This window comes from Electrophorus electricus, chromosome 8, assembly GCF_041902795.1.
Source record: "Electrophorus electricus isolate QZ-2024a chromosome 8, ASM4190279v1, whole genome shotgun sequence".
Lineage (NCBI taxonomy): Eukaryota > Metazoa > Chordata > Actinopteri > Gymnotiformes > Gymnotidae > Electrophorus > Electrophorus electricus.
In genome coordinates, this window is record NC_137504.1 from 9,914,388 (window position 1) to 9,939,342 (window position 24,955).

At 42.0% G+C, this 24,955-nt stretch overlaps 2 protein-coding genes across 6 annotated transcripts; both read right to left on the reverse strand.

Moving 5' to 3' along the window:
* Window positions 1-3,125: 3,125 nt before the first annotated feature.
* zgc:165604 (immunoglobulin superfamily member 11) lies at window positions 3,126-9,732 on the reverse strand. Of its 2 annotated transcripts, XM_027022761.3 has the most exons (6): window positions 9,560-9,732; window positions 6,592-6,746; window positions 5,542-5,740; window positions 5,094-5,249; window positions 4,871-4,993; window positions 3,126-4,242 (listed from the first exon to the last, which is right to left on the reverse strand). In XM_027022761.3, the coding sequence occupies exons 1-6, from the start codon at window positions 9,618-9,620 to the stop codon at window positions 4,043-4,045; spliced, it is 894 nt and encodes a 297-aa protein (XP_026878562.2). In that variant the 5' UTR covers window positions 9,621-9,732; the 3' UTR covers window positions 3,126-4,042. The 2 variants fall into 2 exon arrangements, with proteins under 2 accessions (XP_026878562.2, XP_081574699.1); XM_081718573.1 differs by lacking the exon at window positions 4,871-4,993.
* A 251-nt stretch (window positions 9,733-9,983) lies between these two features.
* On the reverse strand, window positions 9,984-24,261 carry pacs1a (phosphofurin acidic cluster sorting protein 1a). 4 transcript variants are annotated; one of them, XM_027023565.3, is made up of 24 exons: window positions 23,787-24,261; window positions 20,598-20,685; window positions 20,414-20,503; window positions 19,929-20,054; window positions 19,279-19,423; window positions 19,008-19,099; window positions 18,774-18,857; window positions 18,066-18,122; window positions 17,627-17,787; window positions 15,884-15,977; window positions 15,553-15,636; window positions 15,270-15,382; window positions 15,026-15,158; window positions 14,289-14,393; window positions 13,854-13,960; window positions 13,422-13,576; window positions 13,214-13,324; window positions 12,841-12,958; window positions 12,576-12,618; window positions 12,436-12,478; window positions 12,178-12,322; window positions 11,831-12,054; window positions 11,438-11,557; window positions 9,984-11,168 (listed from the first exon to the last, which is right to left on the reverse strand). In XM_027023565.3, exons 1-24 carry the CDS (start codon window positions 23,936-23,938, stop codon window positions 11,050-11,052), a joined length of 2,709 nt encoding a protein of 902 aa, XP_026879366.2. In that variant the 5' UTR covers window positions 23,939-24,261; the 3' UTR covers window positions 9,984-11,049. The 4 variants fall into 4 exon arrangements, with proteins under 4 accessions (XP_026879366.2, XP_026879358.2, XP_026879350.2 ...); XM_027023557.3 differs by having other exon boundaries at window positions 15,553-15,633; window positions 18,066-18,125; XM_027023549.3 differs by having other exon boundaries at window positions 18,066-18,125.
* Between the last annotated feature and the right edge of the window lie 694 nt (window positions 24,262-24,955).

Consider the following 24,955-nt stretch of genomic DNA (forward strand, 5'->3'; position numbering starts at 1 on the left):
TACTGGCTTCTCATGGCTGACAGATGTTAAATCTAATATATAGCAATGCTGGCTTTTCAGTGACTTTATAGAATACGCCACTTAAAGCGTTTTGTTGTTGTTTCTTTTTAGCAAAAACCAAACTGCTGCATGTGACATGCCTGCAAGAAGTTATCAAATCCACATAAACTAAATGAGATTGAGACAATAACCAAAGTTGGGGTGCATATTTTTGACTAAAAGAAAAAAATTAATATTCTACACATAACAGTAGGTCCTCATCGGTGCTCTGCCAAGTGTTCTTAAAGACATGGAAGCAGTAATAAAGAGAAACAGAAAAGAATGCTACTTTGCAGGACCACAATTTCAAAACTGGTATGGACACCTAGTATTTGGACCGGCTCAAAATACATGTTCAGTAAAACTGGCATGTAGCATGCATACACCATGGCTACGGTATATATACGGTATACTTTTTTTCCCCATTTATTTCCAGCTCTTTAGCCAGTTTCAGTGATCATGGTCATGTTTTATAACAAATGTACTGAAGTGAAATGACAAATTGCGGTCCAAGAAGCTCCCCCTCACTCGGAGGAGCACTGTACCAGAGACGCAGTGTAGAAATGCTCTCGCTGCAACACTCCTCCTCCTCACGGCCATGCTTCCATGTGCTCTCCTGAGCCAAGCAGTGGAGCGCCAGCAGAATCAGAGCCGGAGTGTCACTAGCACCCCCTGCAGTTGACCCTCCAGAATTGTCGAGCTGTTTACAGAAATGTTTAGTTGGACTGGTTGCAACTTTTCACAGGTGATGAAGAATACTTACTTCTGTGTTGCCCTCACACAAAACTTATAACATGCATTTTAAAACTGTACACTTGCACAAGTTAGTCAGCTAGTAGTCATGCAGTTTGAGGCGTTATCCACCCTCGACACTGTTCAGTTTCTGACCTTCAGCAGACGCCCTTATCCAGAGCGACTTACACTCTAAGACAAAGCACTTTTGTATCCTAGCCAGGACAGTAGATACCCTTGAACTAGAATATTGTTGAAACACAGGGCCAAATGCTGTTGCCTAGAAGCGCAAAATGCACACATGCTCTAGCGCAACGATGAGAGCAGTAACAAATACTACCCTACAATAAGTACTAGCGTTTCTGTTACTCAACATAGGTGCAGGATCAATGGTCATTTAAATATTCCACAAATAGTTGGGTCTTCAGTCTGCATTTGATTGCAGCCAGAGGAAGTTCGTTCCACCATCTGGGAGCCAGGACAGGGAATAGCCTTGAAGCATGGTATTTCAAGCTGAGCCATACTTGAGGTTCAAGGTTCTCGACATACGGATCAGGCTTTGACCACTGACGTACGGAGGGCCGGGTCCATTTTTGGCTTTGTGGGTGAGCATCAAGGTTTTAAATCCAATGCAGGCAGCTACTGGAAGCTAGTGAAGGGCATGCAGCAGGGTAATGATGTTTGAACTTCAGAAGGTTGAAGACCAGTCGTGCTGCTGCATTCTGGACAAGTTGTAGAGATCTGATGGCTCTTGGTGGAAGACCAGCAAGTAGCGAGTTGCGGTAATTTAGCTGTGAGATTACAAGCACCTGGGCAACTTCTTGTGAGAGAGAGGGCCAAATCCAAAATTATGCCCAAGCTATGAGCACCCTAAGATGGTGATACCGGGGAGTTCTCGAAGGAAACTGTGAGGTCATGGTAAGCGTTGGGAGACCCTGGGATGTACAGAAGCTCCGTTTTACTGGGGTTGAGAGAAATGTAACTTATTTGAGCCATAGCTGGATGTGTTAATAATTAGGCCTATTGTGCTAACTAGTATCTATCATCAGTATTCTGTGATCTTTTACATCACGCACTCAGCACTGCAGCGATAATGTGCATGTCTACCTTTAAAAAAATGCTTTGGATCTATTTATTGCCACTTGTCACTTGTTTCTAACTAGAAACATTACAAAATGAAGTATTGTTACATTATTGCAGTCTAGGCCCATCATCAAAATAGCTATATTTTCACTCAGCGCCATGGGTACAAACCTTGAGAGAGAATTTATTATATGAGTACTTCAACTATTGGACTTCTGGCAATGTAATCAGTCACTTTTTCCGATTAGTGAAAGACTGAATATCTGCCTATTAACAGATAATGTGCTGTTAATCCATCTAGGCCTTACAAAATCTCCTGAAGTGTGGCAGCTAGCGTAGCTCGTTCATCAATTATTTTGTAGTTGTCGCCATTGCTTGACCTCACATGAGGGTAGCTGTGATCACAGGTGGTCACTGCCAGTATGGACGCAACCAACTTTCAGTAGTTTCAGAAAATTATATATGGTTTCACCCATGTTTAGCTTTTGCAGCCCCAACAAAAGTGTAACTACGCCATATAGGCACAAATTTGGATGAATCGTGCTGTAGTTTAATCTGGAACACCCAGAGGAGTTGCATTCTAGAGTTTTTGCTAGTCAAAAACGGATCAATTCAGAATGAAACTACCCAGTTCACCAGATCAGGTTCCTTGCCTTGAAGTGAGCACCATTTGACAAGTTCCGCGATTATCGTTGTGGGGCTTGAGTCAACTTGAGGATGGAGAACCTAATGTATGTCCTCACAACAGTGAGGCAGAATGCTGCTGGCCGTAGGTGGATGGCAGCAACTTATGTATCAGTTCAGTCATGAAAATCTTGGAGGATGACGGGTAGTTACCTCTCACAGTCTCCCACAGAGATCTGCAAAAGGGTCAGAATGCCAGAGTCTTCAGAGAACCAAGTCAGCGTGTGTGAAGCCATTAGGCACATTGCCGAGTGCCCACTTGGAAGCGAGTCCATCAGAAGAGACTGTGACTACGTACCAGCACCAGTTGTTACATCTATGGATTCCCACATGAGAAGTCGATTCTTTTTCCAAGACCTGTGTGGCTGGTGCAACGTTCAGTGAGCAGTACCTGTGTGGGGAGTCAGACATTTTTTTTTTTTTAATGTAAAGTCGTGGAAGTGCAGATCCTCTGCCACCCGCTAGCGGGAGCTGTAGCAGCCTCTGCACCCCTATGTCCCCACAGCCTTGTCCATAGAAAGATTGATTCTGCTGCAATAAAAATGCATTTTAAGGCAGTAGAATAGAAATAATACAGACTATAATCATGCTGGCAAGTTCATTTAATGTAATTCAACTAATTATTATTATTTCAACTAATAATAATAATAATAATACATTGTACTAATATGGTGGTGCATTAAAAACAACTGCAAATTGCATTACATGATGCTTTACTTGGTCTTTAAAACTGATTGAAACAGGCTCTGTAAATTTCAGAACTAAAATAAACTAAAAAGTGTGGGGGGGGGGGGGGGGGGAGCGATTAAAATGACAAAGTCTGGCTGCTTTACCACAAATACACATCGAGTTATTTTCTTGAGTTCTCTAGATACTAGATTTTTAACAAAAAAATTTAACAAAAGAGGCCATTTTAACTGAGTTTAAAAATGCAGCTAAATCCAAACTTCAAGCTGGAAAACATTAAGCTCAGTTATTTGTAAGATTCCTTTTATAAGTGTTTCTCACATTTTTCAGGAAGAGAAAACTGACTGAGGGCAGCTCTTCATTACTGTGGATGCAACCAGAAGCAGTTGTGGAGGTGCAAGGTAGTGTGACCTGTTTTTCTTTATTTAAAAAACTTAAAGAATATGAACCAGATGAAAAACACCCTTCCACTACATCAACCAACCATTAACTGTTAGTCAGTTTCATTTGTTTCTGCCTTTCTAGGTCAACCAAAGCCCATTTCAAAATTTTTCAGCTAATCAAATTAAGCAGTTGCAAGGAACACGGACTGCGCTTGATTGCACCCCGTAGCCCTGGGGACTTAGTTTGGTTCACATTCTGATTACTGAAAAATTCATGATCATTTTGAACATTGTGATATTAACCAAATAATTACTTTTTATGTCCCCAGCTGACACCTCAAATAAAAAGCCCAACAACCAAACTTGATGTCATTCAGACATGATACTGAAATGAGTATCAAAACGAAATCAAAGTCCATATGGTTTCCCATCACTTAGACGAAGGAACGCTTGACCAGAGGAGGAATGTGTCTGATCTCACTGAAGCACTCCTCCTCCTCGCGGCCATGCGTCCATTTGCTCTCCTGAGCCAAGCGGTGGAGCCACAGTACCAGTACCAGCAGAGCCAGCAGAATCAGAGCCATAGATAGTGTCACTAGCACCCCCTGCAGGAGACCTGGATAATTGTCTGGAGCTGCACAGGGAAAGACAGAGATGTTCTACAGATAATCTCAAAGATCTGCCCCACTGTTGTCCTCACGCAAGTAGTCAGGCAATGTCAGGGCCACTTTGCAATCCCATAGTTAACTCTGAGCCCTTTATTAAACACCCGTACTTTCTTCCTCTACCCTTCTAATAAATACATTTTAAAATGACAGATTGTAGCTCACAATTTCTTACCCAGCATCCCTCCCTGATTAGTTTCTGACTGCTGGACCATTACTGACCAGATGGTATTTTTGTGGTGGACTGTTCACAGCACAGCACTAACACTGACATGGTTGGGGTTTGAGCTGGAACAGGTATATCAGGTATAACAGCATTGAGTTTTTTTATTTTTACATGTGCTAGTGTTACTGTTGGTTTGAGAGTGGTCTACCACCCAAAAATGATCCAGCTAGCCATGGACCTGTACTTAGTATAATTCTGCACTGCAGCAACTGGGCTAGAGATTCTCACTGTACACCCTCGAGGTACAGTGTGTGTTTCTAATAAAGGCTCTGGTGACTCAACATGCTGTATATTAATGTATAAACACAGCTGGTGAGTGCTAATGAGTTGTCAGGCCGTGTTCTGACTAGGGCGAGCTGGACGGAACTCACGGGTGGACACTGGAAGATTCACATAGCAGTTCTGAGTGCCCAGAAGGTTCATCGCAGAGCAACGATACACGCCAGCATTCTGTGCGGACATGTTGACAATTTTCACTGAGCCCATAAGCTCTCCTTAAGGACGGACACAGTCATAGTCTGTGTAAGATTCAGACTTTAGAAAAAGCATCAAGTTCAAACTTTTCACACTGGGAACGGAAGCGTCGGCTGTTACCCTCCATGTTGACGGGCAGGGTGATCCGGTCTGGGTCCAGCTTCTCCCAGCTGATATGAGGAGTGGGGACCCCCTCTACCGCTATGCAAGACAGAGTCACACTGCCCCCCACATCAGTGTTCCCTTCCCACAGGCACACAGGCAGGGATGGGGGCACTGTGCACGCACACACACAGCAGACATGGGGTGTCTCACTCAGCCTATTAATAGTGTCGCGAAATTGTGTTTGACATTATCAGCATTTACATTTCACTGTGTATATAATCGGCTTAAACGGCTTCATATATTAAGGAAAGAAAATTATTGTTTGCAGCCAGCTGTAGCCTCTCAGTATGTGTGTGAGATGATTGCTAGATGATTGGTGCTATAAACAGAGATGAGGGAGCCTGGCTAATGAACACACAGGAATCAATGAATGCTGGGGAATGCTAGGAACGGAGCTGCCTACCCAGCACACTGAGGCTCAGTTCGCCAATGCCAGGGTCTCCTGTCTCTGGAGGATTGCTCACCACACAACGGTAGAAGCCGGCATCAGACACCCGCGCGTCGTTCAGGGTGATATCAGCGCTCCAGGGCACGGCAGCAAATTCCACCCTGCCGGTGAAGGCAGGGCTTTCGACCACTTGCCCTTGGTTAAGCATTATCACCTGGTGAATAAGTGAAATTTGTCCCCAAATATGGTGCATGAGATGTTGCCACAGTGTGAGGGATGTTGTGATGATAAGATTTCAAAACAATATAAATACAAAATACAGATTATAATTACAAGAATAAATAGTTAGCAGTAATATGATAACTTGTCCTGAAGTTCTCTCCAGCTGTTGCATAAATATCATCCAGAAATGTGTATTTCTACTTACTTTTACAGCATGTTCTAAACATGTGCCCTATTGAGCTATGGTAAATCGAGCTATAACTAGTTAAATACTTTAGTTTTAAATAGCCAAGTAATAAGGTGTCACTTTACAATGAGTTTGTGGAACATAAATAGTGCTTTTGATCTGGTATCTCACCCCTGAAGGAAGATGGAGAATGGAGTAAGCAGAATGTGAGGGATGTGATTGACAATATTGCTTCTTCTCTATTTTATAGAGGGCCTTAAGGTAGGGGAGGTTCCGGCCAATCATTTTCTGTTTTACTGCATCAGACATTTAGTTCTACCTTCAACCATAGGATGGCGATCACAGTCACTGTATACTGCCCTATTAAGTGATGCTTTCTCTGTTGTGGTTTTTTTGGGGGTTTTTTTTTTTTCCTTTTTTAAACACAATTGAATGACTCTTCCTTGGTTGCTATTTACTGATGGTTTGGGAAGCTGAATATTGTCCACCACAATACTAAATATGCTGGGATGTGAACTGAATAGACAATTCAGAAGCCACACCTATGCAGAAACACCTGGAGGTTTTCTGCATCATTTCATTCATGTTCAATTGAATTCAACCCAATTATTTTTCCAAGACCTGTGTTTTCTTGTGCAGTGGTCAGTGAGCAGTACCTGTGTGGGTGAGTCGGGGTCAGAAAAGGGCGTCACAGTCCAAATGATGCTGAGACGAATCAGGGGAATCCAGGAGAGGAAGGAGCAGGGTAAGGTGACCGAGTCGCCCTGCACCACCTGCAGACTAGACTCCATCACTGTCACACGTACTGAGCCTGAACATTGGAGAAAGTCCTGCTGTCACTCCTGTGCTCTGGGTCATTCAATTCATTGTTGTTGTATGCAAAGGCAGTATATTCTTTTTTTTTTTTAAAGTATGCATACTCAAAAAAGTAGTTTGCTTCTTCTAAAACCAGTATGCCTCACTATCATCAACCATTGCAACAAAAGTAGTACACAACCAAAACTACTGTGTATGCAAAAAAAAAAAAAAAAAGTGTTTTCTTCTTGAAACGTATCATCACAAAAACATATTTAGCACATTAAGGTATATTCAAGACAAAGGAGTACAAAAAAAGCATAGTCAGCAAATACTGCAAAAGTACTATGTATTGTCAAAATGTATATGTATGCAAAAGCAGGTATGCTTATTGAATCCAATCCATACATGTGTATGAAGAAATGAAGAAAAAGTAACTTGCATGCAAAAATACATATGAATATTCAAAAATGGGTGTGGGAAAGTAGCCCACTCATTAATATGCCCACCCAAGTTACATGCATATTCAAAAACAAGTATGCAGTTAGTTATGCAAGTAGTAATACATATGCTTCAATAACAAAAGTGCTCTTGACATATATTTTTAAATTTTGTATTTTTTTCCTCTGGACAATTAGATTCACATAGAAAGAATATGCAAAATATGAGAGCTTTATCTTACTCATGATGCATATATCAGAGGGTTTTAATTCCAGTCTTTGCTGATTTCTCTACTTGGTGTGTTGTAAATTGTACTGCAGACAAATCTGCAGTACAAATCATCACAGAAAGAAGAGACTGTGTCTCTAGCAAAAATGGGTGCAGAATATGATGAGTGTATGCAGAATTGCAGAGTTCTCTGCCCCAGTGGTAAATATGCATTTAGTTTTGTAAATGTATGCCTTTTTCAATATTAAACAGATCTAATTAAATTAAACTAATACAGTTATCGTCTGCTGAATGTGTGTGTTCATTCCGATATGTGGTTTGACTATGCGCATGACCACTCATCATGCCACATTACACAATGTGATTGGACATTTCCAGCTTCATTTGCATTTATAAATTCCAGAAATTAATTTTTCCTGCTCTCATCTCCTGCTTCACTTCTCTTCATAAAAGAATGAGAGGTGGGAAATAAAATTATTTACTACAACGTATATACGAAGATTATAGTCATGCTGATTCATGTTTTGTCAGTATAAATGTAAATTTATTTATGTTTATCACTTTTTAATAATATAAAATTTTAGTCATATGTCACTTTATATAGTGTTTGAAACATCTTGAAATAAGCTGCCTAAAATACAGAGGGAGTCAGAATAAACTACAGTGCAATGGGAAAATGATGAAAGTTGACATTAAAAAATCCTACAGTTTGGCAGAGTAAAACAGATAAACAATAATGAGAATGAAAATCAGCAGATGAAGAGGTATGGTGCTAAGAAAACTGGAAACAAAAGGAATTTTATCAGCGTTAACCATAAGTACACAACTGCTATGTGCCCCGTAACCGTAAATAAACAAAATCTCAGAGGCTTCAAACCCCAACACACTGGAAGAGTGGATTTAGAAGTCCTGTAGGGTCTAAGCAAATGTTAACAAAAAGAATTCACCTCTTCAATGTCAAACCCCAATCCTTATTAATGATCTGTGGGTCACGAATTCAAAAAACTGAAGCTAAACTCAAACTTCCAGCAGCTAGATATCGAGTCTAATTAAATCCAGTATTAAACAAGTGTGTTGTAAGATTCTGTTTTAAAATGTTGTTAGTCACTCAGCATTCTCAGGTAAGGAATACTGAGTAAGTGAAAATGTACTTTACTGTAAAGAATATAGACTAAGTAAAAAATGAATTTAACTGTAAAGAATATAGGCATGCAGAGACAATTGTGGTTGGTAGGAGGTGTAAAGTTCTGTGAACAATTTTTCCTTTAAAGCCTTTAACAAAAAACTACTAACAACAAATATGTACGTTTATATATTTCTATGCCTGTTCATTTGGTTTCTTAAATAATCTGGGAAAAGAAATACAGCCTTGACTGTAGTTGCATAATGCATGACCAAAAAAACCCAAAAAACCCAGCATGCACCTCTCATAAATAACCATTTAGAAGTAAATCCACTGCTTATAAAATTAGTAAATATGATGGTCCAATTGCATAGTTCATGCACTGTGAACTCATTAAATGTAAGATTAAAATAAATAGCAAAATGTCAAGGAGTGTAAATGATAAAATGGTGTATGTGGTTTTCTTTCCACTGTCCCATTCATGTCCATGTGCCATTACTGTAATGATGCGCTCCTCCCCCACAAGTGCACCATTCCCCGGACCTTTGTGTACATGTGTGGGAACACATAGTGACCATCAAGCCATAATTACAGCTGACAGCCTCAGCTAGGCCAGAGAGAGAGAGAGAGAGAGAGAGAGAGAGAGAGAGAGAACGAGAACAATAGAGTCCAAAAGTCTTCTTCTGAAGAGTACTTATCTACCCATACAGCAAACATGTTTTGAATTTTGAGGTTACAAAAACACACAAAACATACAGTAAAAATACTAGTATTATGTACTGTGTATTGCAAAAAACATCCAAATCCATTCAAAATTCATATTGAAACTACAACTGAATATATTTTCAGTTGATAGCATTTTATTATTTGGTAAAAGAAAACACAAAACGAAAACAAAAAACATATTTAGACTTATATTTATTCAAATCAGCATCAGTCCTTTGGACATTTGCCTACCAGTCCTATGATCTTTTTATTAAATGTCCCTCTGAATACAAGAGGTGCACAATGCGATTTAACTCAGAAGAAATACTCACCATACTGAAGATAGGCAGACGCCAAGCAGGCAAGGGTGAGGAGCCATCGTGAGCAAGCCATCACAAGAGGAGAACGGTGCCGGACTGTTAGTCCTTTCCAAATCTCACGGGGAAACACTGGGCAAATAGAATTGAGTTATTGACTGGCAACAGTTCCTTGTCTTTCTCTCCTGTCTCTTTCTCTGTACACGCCCACAAATCAGAATTGCCTGACAACTGAGAACATTCATTTATTTAGCCTCCTTTTGGCCAGTCTTTGGAGACTTTATTAGTCTGGTGTTATATATAATTATGTATCCTCACATATATTTTAATCTAAATTTGTCAGATACAAAGTCATACATTTCAGGATCTTGGTACATGGTAATACTTCACATAGACTGTATACACACACTTCACCAATATGTGGAGATAGAAAATGGGGTCATTTTCTCAAAAGGTTTATTTTTGAAATTATGGAAGCATGCATGAAATCGGTTATGGTTATTCATTTATGTCTCAGATGTGGAACATTGACAGTCCAGTTAGGATGCATTTGTTATCTGTAGTGCACATAACTTGTCTAAATGTGACAAATTAATAAAAATGTTTGACTTATGAATACATATCTTTAAATGTGATAGCAGAAGACTTTACAGCATGCAAAATACTTATTTGCATACAACAATTAAATGTCAAAGGCAATCAAAAAAGGTATATTATAATGATGGTTTTTCCAGGCCATCTTGGAACATCTCACTTTGTGAAGAGGAGGTAGAGACCAATGACATTTTTCACCTACATACTTAAGAAATGCTAATAATGAGTTTTCTTCCACAAAGAACATCAGTATTAAGATCACATCAGCATGGAAGAACTGTCAAGGTGTCAAGAGTCGCCAGGGCCTTCCGGATGAGAAGATAAATGAACTTTGCACAGGTACAGCATCTCGATTTCACTTGTGCTCACACACACACACACACACACACACACACACACACACACACAAACACGCGCACCACCAGCACACCATATAGTGAACCCAAAAAATATTCAATAGATACATGAGAGAGAGTATATCTGGAATATTTTCAATATTACACTATTTTGGAATAACAAAACTTTCCTAATCCTGCAAAATTAGACTCATATGTTATATAGATTATACTATAAAATAACCACAATTACAGTTCACAGTCACTGACCTTAAGAACATGTGAAGGAACATTACATTCTTATCAATCTTAAACAGTAGGCAGCTGAATACTCCTACAATCACAATACAGTGTTTAGATCTTATTGCATTATTAACTGCACAGCAGAAAATAACCACGCACAGAGATGCCTCTTGCCTCAGAAGACCAATAACACAATCGGGCAACAGCACAGCTTTTTCTTTTAATACTCCAGAGGAACTAAACAACTGTTCCTCCATATTTTTGAAGTAGCAGAGTTAAAAAAAAAAAAAAAAAATCAGCCCCAGCTGGTTGGTTGCTTCAGGTGAGCGGCCACTAGGGCGTCATTTTACTGTAGCCAAACAAACCCACTGGAAGGTACTTCACATGTGTAGGCCACTGAGATGCCAACTGGAAAAACTTCACATCGTTCCACTCCATTCCATCCACAGATACTGAAATACAGGCCAAAAAAAGCAAGGAAAACAAGCTAGATAACATCAGACATTTGTACTGGTATTTCTATCCTTCAAAATCTTTATTTGCTATATTTATATCAAATATTAATACAAGCATCAAGCTAGAGAATCTAGATGTAAACATCTGAAATGGTGTCATAAAAATACAGGTGCTTGGTTTTTTTAAAGGCTTATTTGTAGCGTTACTTCAGTTTTTCCCCCATTATTCACCGATTGTGCTAGAATGCATAGGGTGGGTTGTCTACCTCGCAGGCTTGTCTGATGTTGCTTAGCAGAACAGATGAGTCGGGTTATGCCCTCGATCACCTGGCTCCTTGACTCAGTGTCTCTCTCCTTTGGTTTCTTCCCCAGAAAGATAGTAGGGACTGGAGACAGACAAATGGAACGGTCGACTGCAGTCTTTATCGGTATTAACGAGCTGGCTGAGACAAGCACTGTTTTGTAATCTAATGAAAGACAGCAAGGATAGGTCACAGTAAATAGAAAACGAGTCAATAGAGCATTAATCTACAGTCTAAAAATCCCTAGTAAACGCAAATCCAGTCCTCCACATGATGTCACTCATGTGCATTATAAGCCCTAGAAGGTCATTACAGTGCAGTCAATTCTGTTGCTTATGTAGGCTGGGAACCAATCACCTTTTTTGTTCTTCTCCTTGGTGACCACAGTCATAGACATGGTGCAGGAGTTGGAATGGAGCTCCGCGGAGGCTGTGCTGGGCAGCCGGCTGACCTGCAGCGACCTGAAAGCACTCTTCAGGGTGCTCTTAGTGTCCCGCCTCTCGCCGTCTTTACGCTTTTCAGCCACCCAGTAATCCACCTGCAGGCCTATGGCATCCACGCCATGAGACAGGATGGGACTCCTGGTCACAAGGAACAAAAATACTTGCAAACAAGTCTCAGCATTTGTGTGAGCTCACAGTGAGAACTTTCAGAACAGCGAAATGAATGCTGCTACTAAACTGAGGATTTAGGAGTGCACATACCCAAGAACAGTCAAACCGCTACTGAGCGATGGTGAAGGGGGTGGGGTGATTGAATCTTTCATCATCGCAGCAGACAATGAGTGAGCAGGGGGAGATGTGGATGGAACTACCAGACTTAAGGAAACTCCTTCTTCACATTCTCCAGCTAAAGGAAAGAAGAATTACAAGTTCAAGATTTTAACTCACTTGTTTTAATTGTAGCTTTAAAGGAAAACAGTCAGACAGTTGTGGCCACACATCACTAAAAGGCATTTATACCTGTAGTTCCAGGTCCAGGCTCAATCAAACCAACTTTAACCACCTATTTAACATAAAATAAAAAGATTTAGATCAATGTTTGGCAATATCAATAGGGATCAGATTATAACTTTCTGGGCAGCTACTGAAGATTTACTTACACCCACAAACGGGACAAACATTTGGCAGGAATCGTCATCTTGCCTGGAAAAACAATGAAATCTCTTAAGGGTCTAATAAGACTGTTCTATAAGGCTCTAGAACAGTGGTCACCAACCTGGGTAGATCTGGGTATGAGAGCTGGGTCGGAGCTAAGCTCTGGAAAGTGGCTGTTTTGGTGACCGCTGCTCTAGAACTGCCTACTGAGTCAGCTCTGCTGCTCTAGAACCTTTTCCTGAGTCAGCTCTGCTCTGCAGCTCTACTCACGTCTTGTTCTTGCAGGTGAGCATGGCCTCAGCTATAGGCAGCTGGTGAGTGACCGATGCACCGCTGATGTACTGACAGATGCGGCCTGCCACATCCACCCCCTCTGTACTCAATGAGCCTGGACACATAAAACCTGTTATGTGGATAGACTGTGGGAAGATGGGGTCCAACAACAAAATTTCCAGCATATAGGAGATATATTCCATTGTGACGCTTGGGTTTTTTTGGTTCCAGGTACAAGTAAAGAAACCGAATTTCCCAAGTCAAAATGAAATAAACCCTTTAAAAAAAACAAAAAAAAAACAAGAGCCAAAACCCAAATTAAGGAAAGCAAGCCTCGCACAACCCTAGGGCAGCAGCAGCAGGTACGTACATGGCTGAGAGGACTCTGGCCCACTGAAGAATTCCTGCCATGCACTGTCCAGGAAAGCTGAGTTGTATCGGTTGTCAAGGGAACCCAGATACTTAGCCACGGGATGAGAACCTGCACGCACACACACGATCAGTGTATTTTACACAGGCAGGGAACGCATGTTCCAAAGCAAGTCAAAATATTATCTTGATGCTGAGAACCTACTTACCTAGTGGTACCACTAGAAATCGGATATGGCTCAGCCAGTCAGACATCTTGTTGGCCAGCTGAGAGACAAAGAAGCGCAAAATGGCTCCCAGATAACTCTGCCCCCCGACAACCACAACCTTCACTGGTTTGGGCATGATGGAGTTACAGTTGCAGCTGCGGAGATCAGGAGCATGGAGGGAAAAGCGTGAAGGTACAGAGAGGACTAGAACATAAACATGAAATTACAGAGGTGTTATACAGAGGTGTGAAATAATACTTTCAACAAACGGCATCTTAAAATGTGGAAATATGCAAAGAATTTTAAGGTGTTACAGTAATTATTGCTATAAGATAAACATTCTTAAAGATCCAAGTCACTCTTCATTTTATGTATTGCGCAGTTTCTGCTCCGGTCCTGTTCTAACACATCCTCTATGGCTGTGATACTTACAATTTCTGAATGCGAGTGAGCAGGCCAGAGAGCACAGCCTGGATCTCTGATCCTGAGCAGGTACACACCACTGACAGCTTCTGTGCCTTCAGGAGCTCAGCCACATACTAAACACACAAACGCACACACATTTCTCTATGGGAATAAAATGTCTAATATAGATACCTTCAGAGACCAGCCTGTACTGCCCAAACAGATTTGTTTTCCATTTGTGTGTTTTTGTAACCTAACTGGATTCGGTGTGTTTCGATAAGCTCCTATATATCTGGCAAATACAGAAAAATACTAACCTTTATTTATTTGTCTAAATACATCTTGGTGTCAAGATTACTTAGCAAGCACACTGCTTTGAAATGTGTGTTTGCCAGTAGAACAAAAGAGTGCTAGTTGGTGAGCAGGACTCAGAGGAAGGAAGAGAGAAGGTTCTGTGACTACCTGTCCTTGCCAGTCACGGCCATTAACAAGGACGAGACTGTCAGGTAGCGTGGTGTCTGACACCAGGATCTGGTTCAGCTGGTCATACACTATCTTCCTTGGCATCTGCATACATTCACAAACCAACAGGCAGAAGAAACACAGAGTGTCACTCAGTGTACACTTAACACCGACAGCCTAGTGCACAAGTGATGACCCAGATACTGGTTCATCAGCTAGACACCAAACTTGCTTCATTATAAAACCAGCTGTATGGCTTACAAATGCAAGTGCACTTTACAGGACTGAATGACCCAACAACATAGCTATTTACGTATCTTTTATTGGCAACCCGTGAAACACGTTGGGTACGACACTGCAGGAGGGATTAAAAACGTGGCACTTCACCCCGATGGCTGCCGTATGTTAGAGAGACATTTTGACGCTTCTGTGCAATAACAGTTGCAACATTGGCCAGATACTGACTCACTGCAGAGCCAGTGTGCTGTTACATAAGCAAAATTAGCACCCACTCTCCTCCATTCTCCATCTCCGCTTCTAGCACACCCACCCGGAGCCTCCAGCGCTCTAATCCATGGCCTGTATGAATCATGCTTATTCACGCCTCAGACCCTCCTGGGCTCAGCCCATTCTGCGGAGCTTTAGCCAGAGCATTTGCTGGTTCAACAGGGTGCCCCGGGGGTTGGGTTGGGTTGGGGGGGGGGGGGGGGCAAGGTCACCCAGGGGAGGGTGCATACCTGTGGAGTGAAGCTGAACTCTGGAGAGCGTTCGCTGTCCGAGCTGTTGGTGCGCTCGCTCAGGGGCTTGGACAGCTGCCTCTCTTTCACGGGAGTTCCTCGCTTGTGTTTAGGAGTGTGCCCACCATCCAGCCTGAGAGGGAGTCACAGGGACATCATGTGGTCAGCTGGAGCAGAGGGGTTCGCTTGAAGCAGAGTCTTGCATGGTTCCATTTGGGTGTGTGTTCACGTGTACAGCATCAACCTTGGAGAGGACATGTTCTGGCTGCTACTACGCTGTGGGGTCCGCGGTCTCTCTACGACCGACACGGTGATACTGGGGGTTCCTTCACTCACGACTTCCACTTCATTCAACTCCTGCAACACCAACTATAAATTACTACACCAAACTACACACTACCTACCAGCTGCACCCCAAATCCACAGAGCAAATAAAAGAGGCAGAGTAGGAGTTGAAGGAGGAGATGAAGAACACAAAAGGGACAGTGTGAGGGAAAGGAGAGATGGGAAGATGCTGCTGATCTCACAGGCGTGTCCGTCTCTGAGAAGGCGTCGTCCAGGTATGCACTGCTGGAGCGCTGGATTTTACTGGATGCAGACTGTTCTCCCTGCTTCAGGAGAGAGAGAGAGGGGGGGGGGGGAAATCCAATTAGAGTGTTTTACTTGGAGAGATGAGACTGCAAGGGAGGCGAATCAATGCAGCAGTAGCGTGCGCACGCTGACGCAGCAGTAGCGTGCACGTGCTTCAGACCTTTCCGTTAACCTTCAGCTTATTCAGCTTGTTGATCCTGACACAAGAGACAAGATCTGAGATGCAGGTAAGGCTCGCTGGCATCATTTGTAAATGTGAGACTCAACTGGACTCAGTGTGTGTCTGCCCAGGTTCCATCTGCTGTATAGAGTGCCAAACTCTGTCTGGGAGTTAGATTGAGATATGCCTTCGAAGAATGGCCTGCACACACACAGACAAAGACACACACACAAAGCAGGCTATGCATAATCAGAGGAAACAGTCATTCCTGTGTCATCTGTGTGGATTGTTATCTTTAACCTGGTCGTCCACTAGGTTGAACACAATGTCAAGTAGTTATATAAAGTGGCATGGGCACCCTTGGATAAGTGACACGTGTCATTTTTTGTATTGAAAAGTAGTAAAAACAGCCTCTGTAGCTACTGAAATACAAAACAAAAACAAAATTTGGGGGAAATCCTAATGTACTTCCATAATATAAAAAGAATTAAAAATAAAAATTGTTCATGTGGCTTGGGTAAAAGTTTGGACACCTTACAGTGTCGCTTAGTAACACACCCTTTTAGACAGTTAGTAGTGCTTGTATTTGGAACTTTCCCCCACTGGTCTTTGCAGAAAGCCTAGTTCTGAAATATTCTTAGGTCATCTTGCATGCACAGCTTGTTAAAGGTCTATCCACAAATGTTCTGTGTTGTTTAGGTCGGCAGCCTTTTAACAGGTGGTTTGACATTTGCTGGTATTTTGTGGAACACATCCGTCCCTCTGCTTGTGCTCCACAGTTGGCAAAAATATTCTTTTCATGAAATGTGGTTCCTTCTCTTCTGATTGTGGCCTAAGAGTTCAATTTTGATTTCATCAGTCCACAGCACGCTTCTGGCTTGTCTAGACGTTCTGCAGCATACTTCAAATTCTTTGTGACGAGGTCACAGGTTTCCTTCTTGTGACTCTTGCATAAACAATGTTTGTGCAAGCAATGCTGCAACCCCAGGCCTGACTCAGCTAAACCGTCCTGGAGGATCTTGGCAGGCCTATGGCGGGGTTAAGTTTTCAATCTTACCAGCATTCACGCAGTTTTCTCTGACAGCGTTTTTGGTCTCCCAGATCTCGTCTTGACTTCCACAGCTCCCCTGACCTGCCCTTTCTTAATAACATTCTGCACTGCAGAAACCACTGCAGGAGCTGAAAATTATTGGCTGTCTTCTTATAGTCTTCACCCAGTTTTGGAGGCATTGGTTACCTTCATTTCCAGCTCTTTTGATGGTTGCTTAGAGGATCCCACAGCTGAGTGTTAGCACAAAGTTTGAAGAGTCACAGAAATTACAAAGCTTGTATATTTTATTCGTCTGACAGCTCCTAATTACATTTGGTGACATGCCTCAAGTTTGATTTGCTAATCAAGGTCTGAGACCTTGTCAAAAATGATCTGAGTTATTGCAATGCTTAGGGTGCCCAAGCTTTTGTACAAGCTACACTGATGATTTAGATTTTTAATTTTTTGTTATGAACGACAGAGTAACTGGATTTGCCAAAAATGTGTTTTATGTTTGATTAGCTACAGACGCTGTCGCTAATGTGTCATTTGTCACAAGGAACCCAAACTTTCGCATACAGCTGTACCATGCATTTTATGTTGCTTATATATCTTTTTCAATTGATGCATTTTTTTTAAAAGTTCATTCATACAATCTTTAATTTAGATAAACTATTCTATACTATTATATACAGTATACTTTATCAGTAGAGAATCTGGATCTCAATCACACTACAATTACACTACACTTATCACTTATCATCATGGAGAGTCCACTTGAATGTAAATGTCACTGTGTACGAGAGAATGTATGCTATACGGGAGTTTGGGTTTGGGCGTGCTGAGAATGCTGTCAGTCTCCTCCATGTCTGGTCCACTGTCACTAGGATTGTACATTTCCAGACTGTCATACAGCTCATCCAGGTCTTCCTCCACATCCCTTATCTGCTCCTGAGACACATGCTCCAAGCCAAAGCCCACCTACAAGCACATTACACGGCAATCAAACATTTCCATAGAAACAGCACAAACGAAGAAAGTCTTGAGTGGGAAAGGGATGGTGCATATCAGATAGAAATGAGAATTAATTCTACTGAGTCAGGAAAAAATTAGACAGATTTCTAGTGATAAACGTCCCTTCACTGAGGTCAGACTGTTATAATGGAGACAGAAAATAGCTACACATCAGGATGAATGAAGGATAAAAAGAGAATCAAAGACAGAGAGAGAAACTTAGCATGAGATGCATGTGGGTTTACCTCATCTGAAACCTTGAACCTTTTCAGTAGTGCCACAAATTTCTGCTTGATGTTGGGCTGCTGAATGTAAAAAACAGCCGTTTCACTTCAGACAGAGAAGTGGGAAGTCAGAACCAACAATAGTAAATGCACATGAATTAGTGTCGTATGAGGCTGTACAATAGCACGCAGCAAAAATAGCAGCGAGCAGCGGAGGCGGGGGTCGTAACAGGCAGAATGCTTCGCACACTGGCACGGGAGCTACCATGCCACCAGCTAGCAGACGCGCCATGCAGCTAAACCAGACAGCAAGCTGATACAAGTGTCTGAAGGAAGATCCCAGCCTCACACCCCCGCATGTTCACCACATATTGGCAAGCTTATGCTTCATTATGTTCCAAAGGATTCAAGCCATTACCGAAGCTGCTCTGTCCAAAGGTTGCCAGTGACCTCAGGGTACTACACACACACACACACACAAAAGCCTGCTCCCTTGAATTAAAATCAACATGGAGCAACAGAATGTTTCGGTAGGAGGGTACCTACTGGACTTGTCTTCTGGGCATTCTTCACAAGCCATGACAGATGAGTGTTGGTTTGAGTGATTGTGTTTTGCTGATGGCCCTCCAGCTATGTAGTTCTTTGTCTTTGTTAGGATCAGGGAAAGGCAAGACAGTCCTACATTATCCAGGCTTTAGCTGGACGCAGCAGCCTGCTCTAGTAACTTACGTTAGCTCTGGTAATAGAGGCTGCGGAGGTGAGTTTACGACGAGGCTTCTTCTTCCTTAATTCATCCTCATCATCATAAAGGTACTGGCAAAAGAAAGTTAAACAGAGTTCGAGGTTTTCTTCCTTCAGGGTCCACCATTTTATTCCTACAAACCTGACACTGATGTCTTTTGCCTTCAATGGCCTTCTTTTCACACTTTTTCATTTTCAACTTGCGCTTCATTCCAGTCTAACCTGTCCATGGAGTGGGTCATCACTGCCATCTTGCTCAGAGGAGTAGCTCTCCTCCTCTTCCTCAGAATAGTTATCGATATCAGGTGAGCGATCTATACGGAGTGAGTAGAGGGTGAGAAAAGAAGCATGACACACCAAAGCCTGAGAGGACAGAAGACAAACTGGCACACGACAATATAGGCCAGAACCCATCTGCTAGGGGCTCTAGTCCCATGACTCTTGAAACACTTTCATTTATATTGACTGCTCTGTGAAAGCCCTGATCCCTCACCGAACACCTTGGCCTTCGGTCCTTCTGGATCTATAGGCTGACTGGACAGAGAGAAGACCCTGATCTCAGCTACAGGCACTGCCATATCCTTCACTGTCGTGTGCAGGCCCAGCACCTGAGCACCTTCAGTAGGGTGCTGCATCACCTTTTGCAAGAGAAAAAACCCAAAGGTTCAAGCAAAACTGAATATAAATGAGGGTAAGTACTAGGTTTGTGTGTAAATATTGGAATCTAGTTTTTCTAGTTTTACACTGTAGTTTGCAAAGCTACATTACCACAGCGCTCTCTCTATGTATTTTATTATATTATGTATTTTATATATATATATATATATATATATATATATATATATATATATATATATATATATATATATATATATATATATATATATATATATATATATATACATACATACATACATACATACATACATACATACACACACACACACACACACACACACACACACACACACACACACACACACACACACACACACACACACACACACACAAATAGATTTAAAACAACAGAGTAGTAAATAAATAGCAGTGTATTTGATTTAGTATTTCAGTAGACTTCCAACTGTCCTGTAGGTGTTCTAGTTTGGCTCCAGTTTAATAATGTGCTGGGATGAGGCCTCTAACCTCTGCCATGTTAATCAGGCCCAGTGCTAATGTCTTGTAGCCCAGGATCATGCGGTTCTTGTACCTCTTCCTGCGCTGGAGCATAACCTGCAGCCTGTTGGCATCCCTTTTCAAAAAATGGGGATACTTTTGGAATAAAGAGAAAAAGCAGATGATAAACGGTCCAATCATCTAATGCATATATAAAATGAGAAAACTTTTAGAGTAGGAGAGACTACTGTAGCCTAGATACAATTAGCGCAATGTATTCTAGCCTGAATATAGTTAGAACAATATTTGGGTTTGTTACAATATTGAAATTTATTAAAAGTATACTTAGAATTGTGAAACTACTCAGTCTGAAAAGAATTTAATGATAAACAATGCATTATACAATGGGTGTTACCACCCTAATCTGAAGGCAGGATTCACAGCCCTTAAAATGAAGGTCAAGGTCAGTTCTTAACTACAAAAGAAACAGTTACCACACACAGACCATGACAAACCTGTAGAGAGAAAGTGAGCTGTAGATCTGTCTCTGAAAGTCCAGGACACGGCAGCAGGATTTCATTTGAACGTAGAATACGCTTTGAACCCTGGGAGGTCACACATTCAATAACAGTAGAGTCTTAAGATTTAGAGATGGGGTACAGCTGGAAGAAAAATAGAAAGGAAGTTTCTGAGGTTTACCTGAAGCTTGACAGCAATAACCACTGAAGTCAGGTCTCGGTCAAGCTCCTTCAACACCACTAGTTTCTTAAGAGTTAGACTGAGAAGTCTGAGGAGAGAGAGAGCAGAAGGGACGAGGAGAGGGGGAGGGAGAGAGTGGGATAGGGAAAGAGACAAGGAGAGAGAGAGAGAGAGAAGGATAGGGAAACAGACAAGGAGAGGGAGAGGGAGAGAGTGGGATAGGGAAAGAGACAAGGAGAGAGAGAGAGAGAGAGAGAGAGAGAGAGAGAGAGAGAGAGAAGGATAGGGAAACAGACAAGGAGAGGGAGAGGGAGAGAGTGGGATAGGGAAAGAGACAAGGAGAGAGAGAGAGAGAGAGAGAGAGAGAGAGAAGGATAGGGAAACAGACAAGGAGAAGGAGAGGGAGAGAGTGGGATAGGGAAAGAGACAAGGAGAGAGAGAGAGAGAGAGAGAGAGAGAGAAGGATAGGGAAACAGACAAGGAGAGGGAGAGGGAGAGAGTGGGATAGGGAAAGAGACAAGGAGAGAGAGAGAGAGAGAGAGAGAGAGAGAAGGATAGGGAAACAGACAAGGAGAAGGAGAGGGAGAGAGTGGGATAGGGAAAGAGACAAGGAGAGAGAGAGAGAGAGAGAGAGAGAGAAGGATAGGGAAACAGACAAGGAGAGGGAGAGGGAGAGAGTGGGATAGGGAAAGAGACAAGGAGAGAGAGAGAGAGAGAGAGAGAGAGAGAGAGAGAGAGAGAGAGAGAGAGAGAGAGAGAGAGAGAGAGAGAGAGAGAGAGAGAGAGAGAAGGATAGGGAAACAGACAAGGAGAGGGAGAGAGTGGGATAGGGAAAGAGACAAGGAGAGAGAGAGAGAGAGAGAGAGAGAGAGAGAGAGAGAGAGAGAGAGAGAGAGAGAGAGAGAGAGAAGGATAGGGAAACCGACAAGGAGAGGGAGAGGGAGAGAGTGGGATAGGGAAACCGACAAGGAGAGGGAGAGGGAGAGAGAGGGATAGGGAAACCGACAAGGAGAGGGAGAGGGAGAGAGAGAGAGAGAATAGGATAGGGAAAGAGACAAGGAGAGGGAGAGGGAGAGAGTGGGATAGGGAAACAGACAGGGAGAGGGAGAGAGTGGGATAGGGAAAGAGACAAGGAGAGATAGAGGCACTTGATGCAGAAGTTGCTCTGAGAATATGTTGCTATGGCAGCTAAATAAATATGCTGTATTTCCATGGCCTTTCGGATTTACTCTGCGGGCTTGACATTTTGTACCCGTATTCCATAAAATACAATTGACATTTTAAGCAGCAAAATACCAAGAAACAGTTTTAACCTTTTGTATAGCACAGTATGAACTTTATATCAAGGTTTACCATAGATATCTAAGAAAACTGCAACGTAATTTGCACTTTGTTTATATTTAGTGCAAACTGCAAACAGTGTTTAGAGAGCTTTTCTTGATGTCAAGAAATTAATTTACTGTGTCTTTGGGTCATAAATCAGTATGTTGCCTCTGGACCAGAGTATCCCTACAGCCTTAAAAGGATTACAGATTTTTATTAAGGCTTGGGGAAAGGACTGTGGGTGCATTTTTAATGCCATGAGTGACGGTGATGACTGCAGAAATGTAAAGCTTTCCAAGAAACTGTAAGTAAATGTAAAGCTTTCCAAGAAACTGTAAGTAAATGTAAAGCAGCAATAATGGACAAGAATCAATTTAGAACATTTAATAACTCATGCATCTTCTAAACCACTTAATCCAGTTCAGGGCTGCAGGGAGCTGGAGTATATTCCCAGCAAAACAGGGCTCAAAGTAGAGTGGACCCAAGCCTAGACAAGGTGCCCATCTATCACTGACATCAACATAGATCACATAGATCATTTAAATAAGAAATGCATGCGATTATATTACACAAATAAGGGATTTCACAAAGTTTAATGTACACCGCCATTTCCCCTCTTAGGTAAATCTCCCAATACTAAGGACAAATCCTAATCTAATCTTTTGCCACTGATGGAGAGGATTCAGCCAGGCCTCAATGTGAGGCACACACAGCTACCTCTCCTGGATTACGTATCTAATTCACTTACAAGACTGTCCCTCACCATTAGAGTGTAACTCTAGAGCCAGGAGGCCTGGTAGAGTAGGCTTCAGAACAGTAATGAGGTTAGGAAAGGAAATGTCATCCTTCCAAAAACACAGGCATTACACTCAACTTTTTCCTGACCCTGGAAATCTTTGACATAATGGGCTAGAACACATGCGATCACATTATTTTAGATGATTCATTGGTGCTGAAACACAACCCCATTTTAAAATGGATGAGAAATCTGATAATTAAATATGCTACTAGTATGCAACAGAACAATCTAAATTGAATGCTGGCAGACTTCTAAAAAAGCAACTCTGAAGACGTCATGTTAGAAAACAAGGGTCAAAGCAGCTTTCTGCTCCGTCTCTCATTCCACAGACCAAACACCCCTTCAGTGTTTGAACTTCTCAAGCACTCTATATCAACCTGTTCCAATCGGTATCTCCAACTGTCCATGTCAAAAATCAAAGAAAAAATATTAATGTCGGTATTGAGTTATCCAAACTTCTTATTTATCTGCAGAGTGGGATGTAAACACTTCAGATCTATACTTTCGCAAGTTCACTGTGCAAAATAAGGTTTTTTGTTTGTTTGTTTTGGGGGTTTTTTAATTAAAAAAAAAAAGGCACTAGTGTGGTGCGCGGTTGTACATTTGAAGAAAAGCGACCTGTAATCAAAATAGTAAGAGAGAGTTATGAATCCTCAAAAACAACTGCACATTGTGCAGGGAAAAAACAGCTTTTAGATAACGATGAACATGCCTGATAACCTGTCAGACTGAGCTCATGACTAGAATTTTGTCACAGGCAGCCAACCGACAAAAATACAATATCCAGTCAAAATGTCACAAGTACGAGCTGGAGATCTTGCGATGCCTAAACACTGAATAAGCTACATTAAACTTAGCCTATAGGCTTTTTCTTAACCATATCGCAATGATCGAGAAATGTGCCCCGTTCCGTTTCAGTTTCTTGGGTGAAGTTTCGAATAACCGACAGCGTTCCGTACAGCTTGATAATACTGGGCTAAGTGTTTCAACGCAGCATCATTCAAATCTGCGAGTCTACAAAACGCAGGTTTGTCCACGGTGACCAAACACGGGGCTTGCGCTCATACCTCGGCACACAACTTGGAGAGGAGCGATCGATTTCCCACGTCGCAAACAGGTTCATTTGAACCGGGCGACTCGAAGAAATCGTGACCGACTTGAAAGGTTGCAGGAGAGGAGACGGAACTCCCGTTCGCTGAAGTCCTCCTCGCTCCGACATGTTAGCGTTGTGTTGAAAAGCACAAGTATAAGTACGTGGTCAAGCTGTGCTCTCGGTTCTCCGCATTTTGATAATAAATAGTTGTGTGTGTCGTGAGAGGCGTCTCTGCTGCCTGTACTACCGCCTCTTATACACCTCTCATTGCATATTTAAGTGTATACTAGTCTGTTTAACCGACTCGAATAAGACGTACGTTACATTTCAGTTTACAGACCCCGGCCTTTGACAAGATAAGCGTTTTATCACTAGGAAAGGAAAATCTGACTATGAATGCCACAGCAGAGCACGGACGCCTTGAACATTCCCTGTGCGCTCGAAGAAGCAGAAGCGCGGACGCGCGCGCGTGCGTCTTTGAGTTTACCCTGCATTTCAATCACGATTGTTCTAGGAACAGTTACGCAAACACGTTAGGTTTAATTATCATAGTACCGATAATGAGACGCCTCATACTTATTGCATATAGTTTATGGCGATTTTTGTATGAATTGTAAAGTCCAAAATAATTTTTTAAATGACCATAACTTGTGTGGACTCTCTCTCACTCTCACACACAAACACCAATCCTGTGCCTTACAGTTGTGGTGTTACTGAATCTACATTCTGTTTCCAGCCACTCTATAGTCGTTTATCGCTTGTTCACAGGCTGGAATGAGAGGAAAGAGGAGGAAATGACAGCATGTGCTGAAACACTCTCCTCTTTGGGGAATACAGCTCAGTGTAGAAGGTTCCCCTTTACACTTAAGTAGGATCTCTGACCCACATTAAAATCCCCATTTCTCTCTAAACACTGTAAAAGAAACTTCAGCTAGCCTGAGGTTAGAATTAAAGGGTCACTCCTGTGGGGGAAACCTAAGTCAAATAGAGCCCTCAGACAACTGGTTCACAGGGAAGAATACTACTCCTAGCATACAAACCTAACCTTGACAGCATAAGTACAAAGCTGTTCCTTCTGTTGAAACTTGCCTGGGTATTTTTAGTACAGGGTGTTATACAGCACATGAACTGCAGGGCATTATC

Coding starts and splice junctions, on each gene's coding strand:
- pacs1a (XM_027023549.3), bottom strand. CDS start 23,938: ATGTCGGAGCGAGGAGGACTTCAGCGAACGGGAGTTCCGTCTCCTCTC. Junction 18,858..19,007: donor ATGACCCACTCCATGGACAG/GTTAGACTGGAA, acceptor TTCTTTTGCCAG/TACCTTTATGATGATGAGGA. Junction 11,169..11,437: donor ACATCAGACAAGCCTGCGAG/GTAGACAACCCA, acceptor CCTGTATTTCAG/TATCTGTGGATGGAATGGAG.
- zgc:165604 (XM_027022761.3), bottom strand. CDS start 9,620: ATGGCTTGCTCACGATGGCTCCTCACCCTTGCCTGCTTGGCGTCTGCC. Junction 6,747..9,559: donor GTCTGCCTATCTTCAGTATG/GTGAGTATTTCT, acceptor TCCAATGTTCAG/GCTCAGTACGTGTGACAGTG. Junction 5,250..5,541: donor ACTGAGCCTCAGTGTGCTGG/GTAGGCAGCTCC, acceptor GTGCGTGCACAG/TGCCCCCATCCCTGCCTGTG.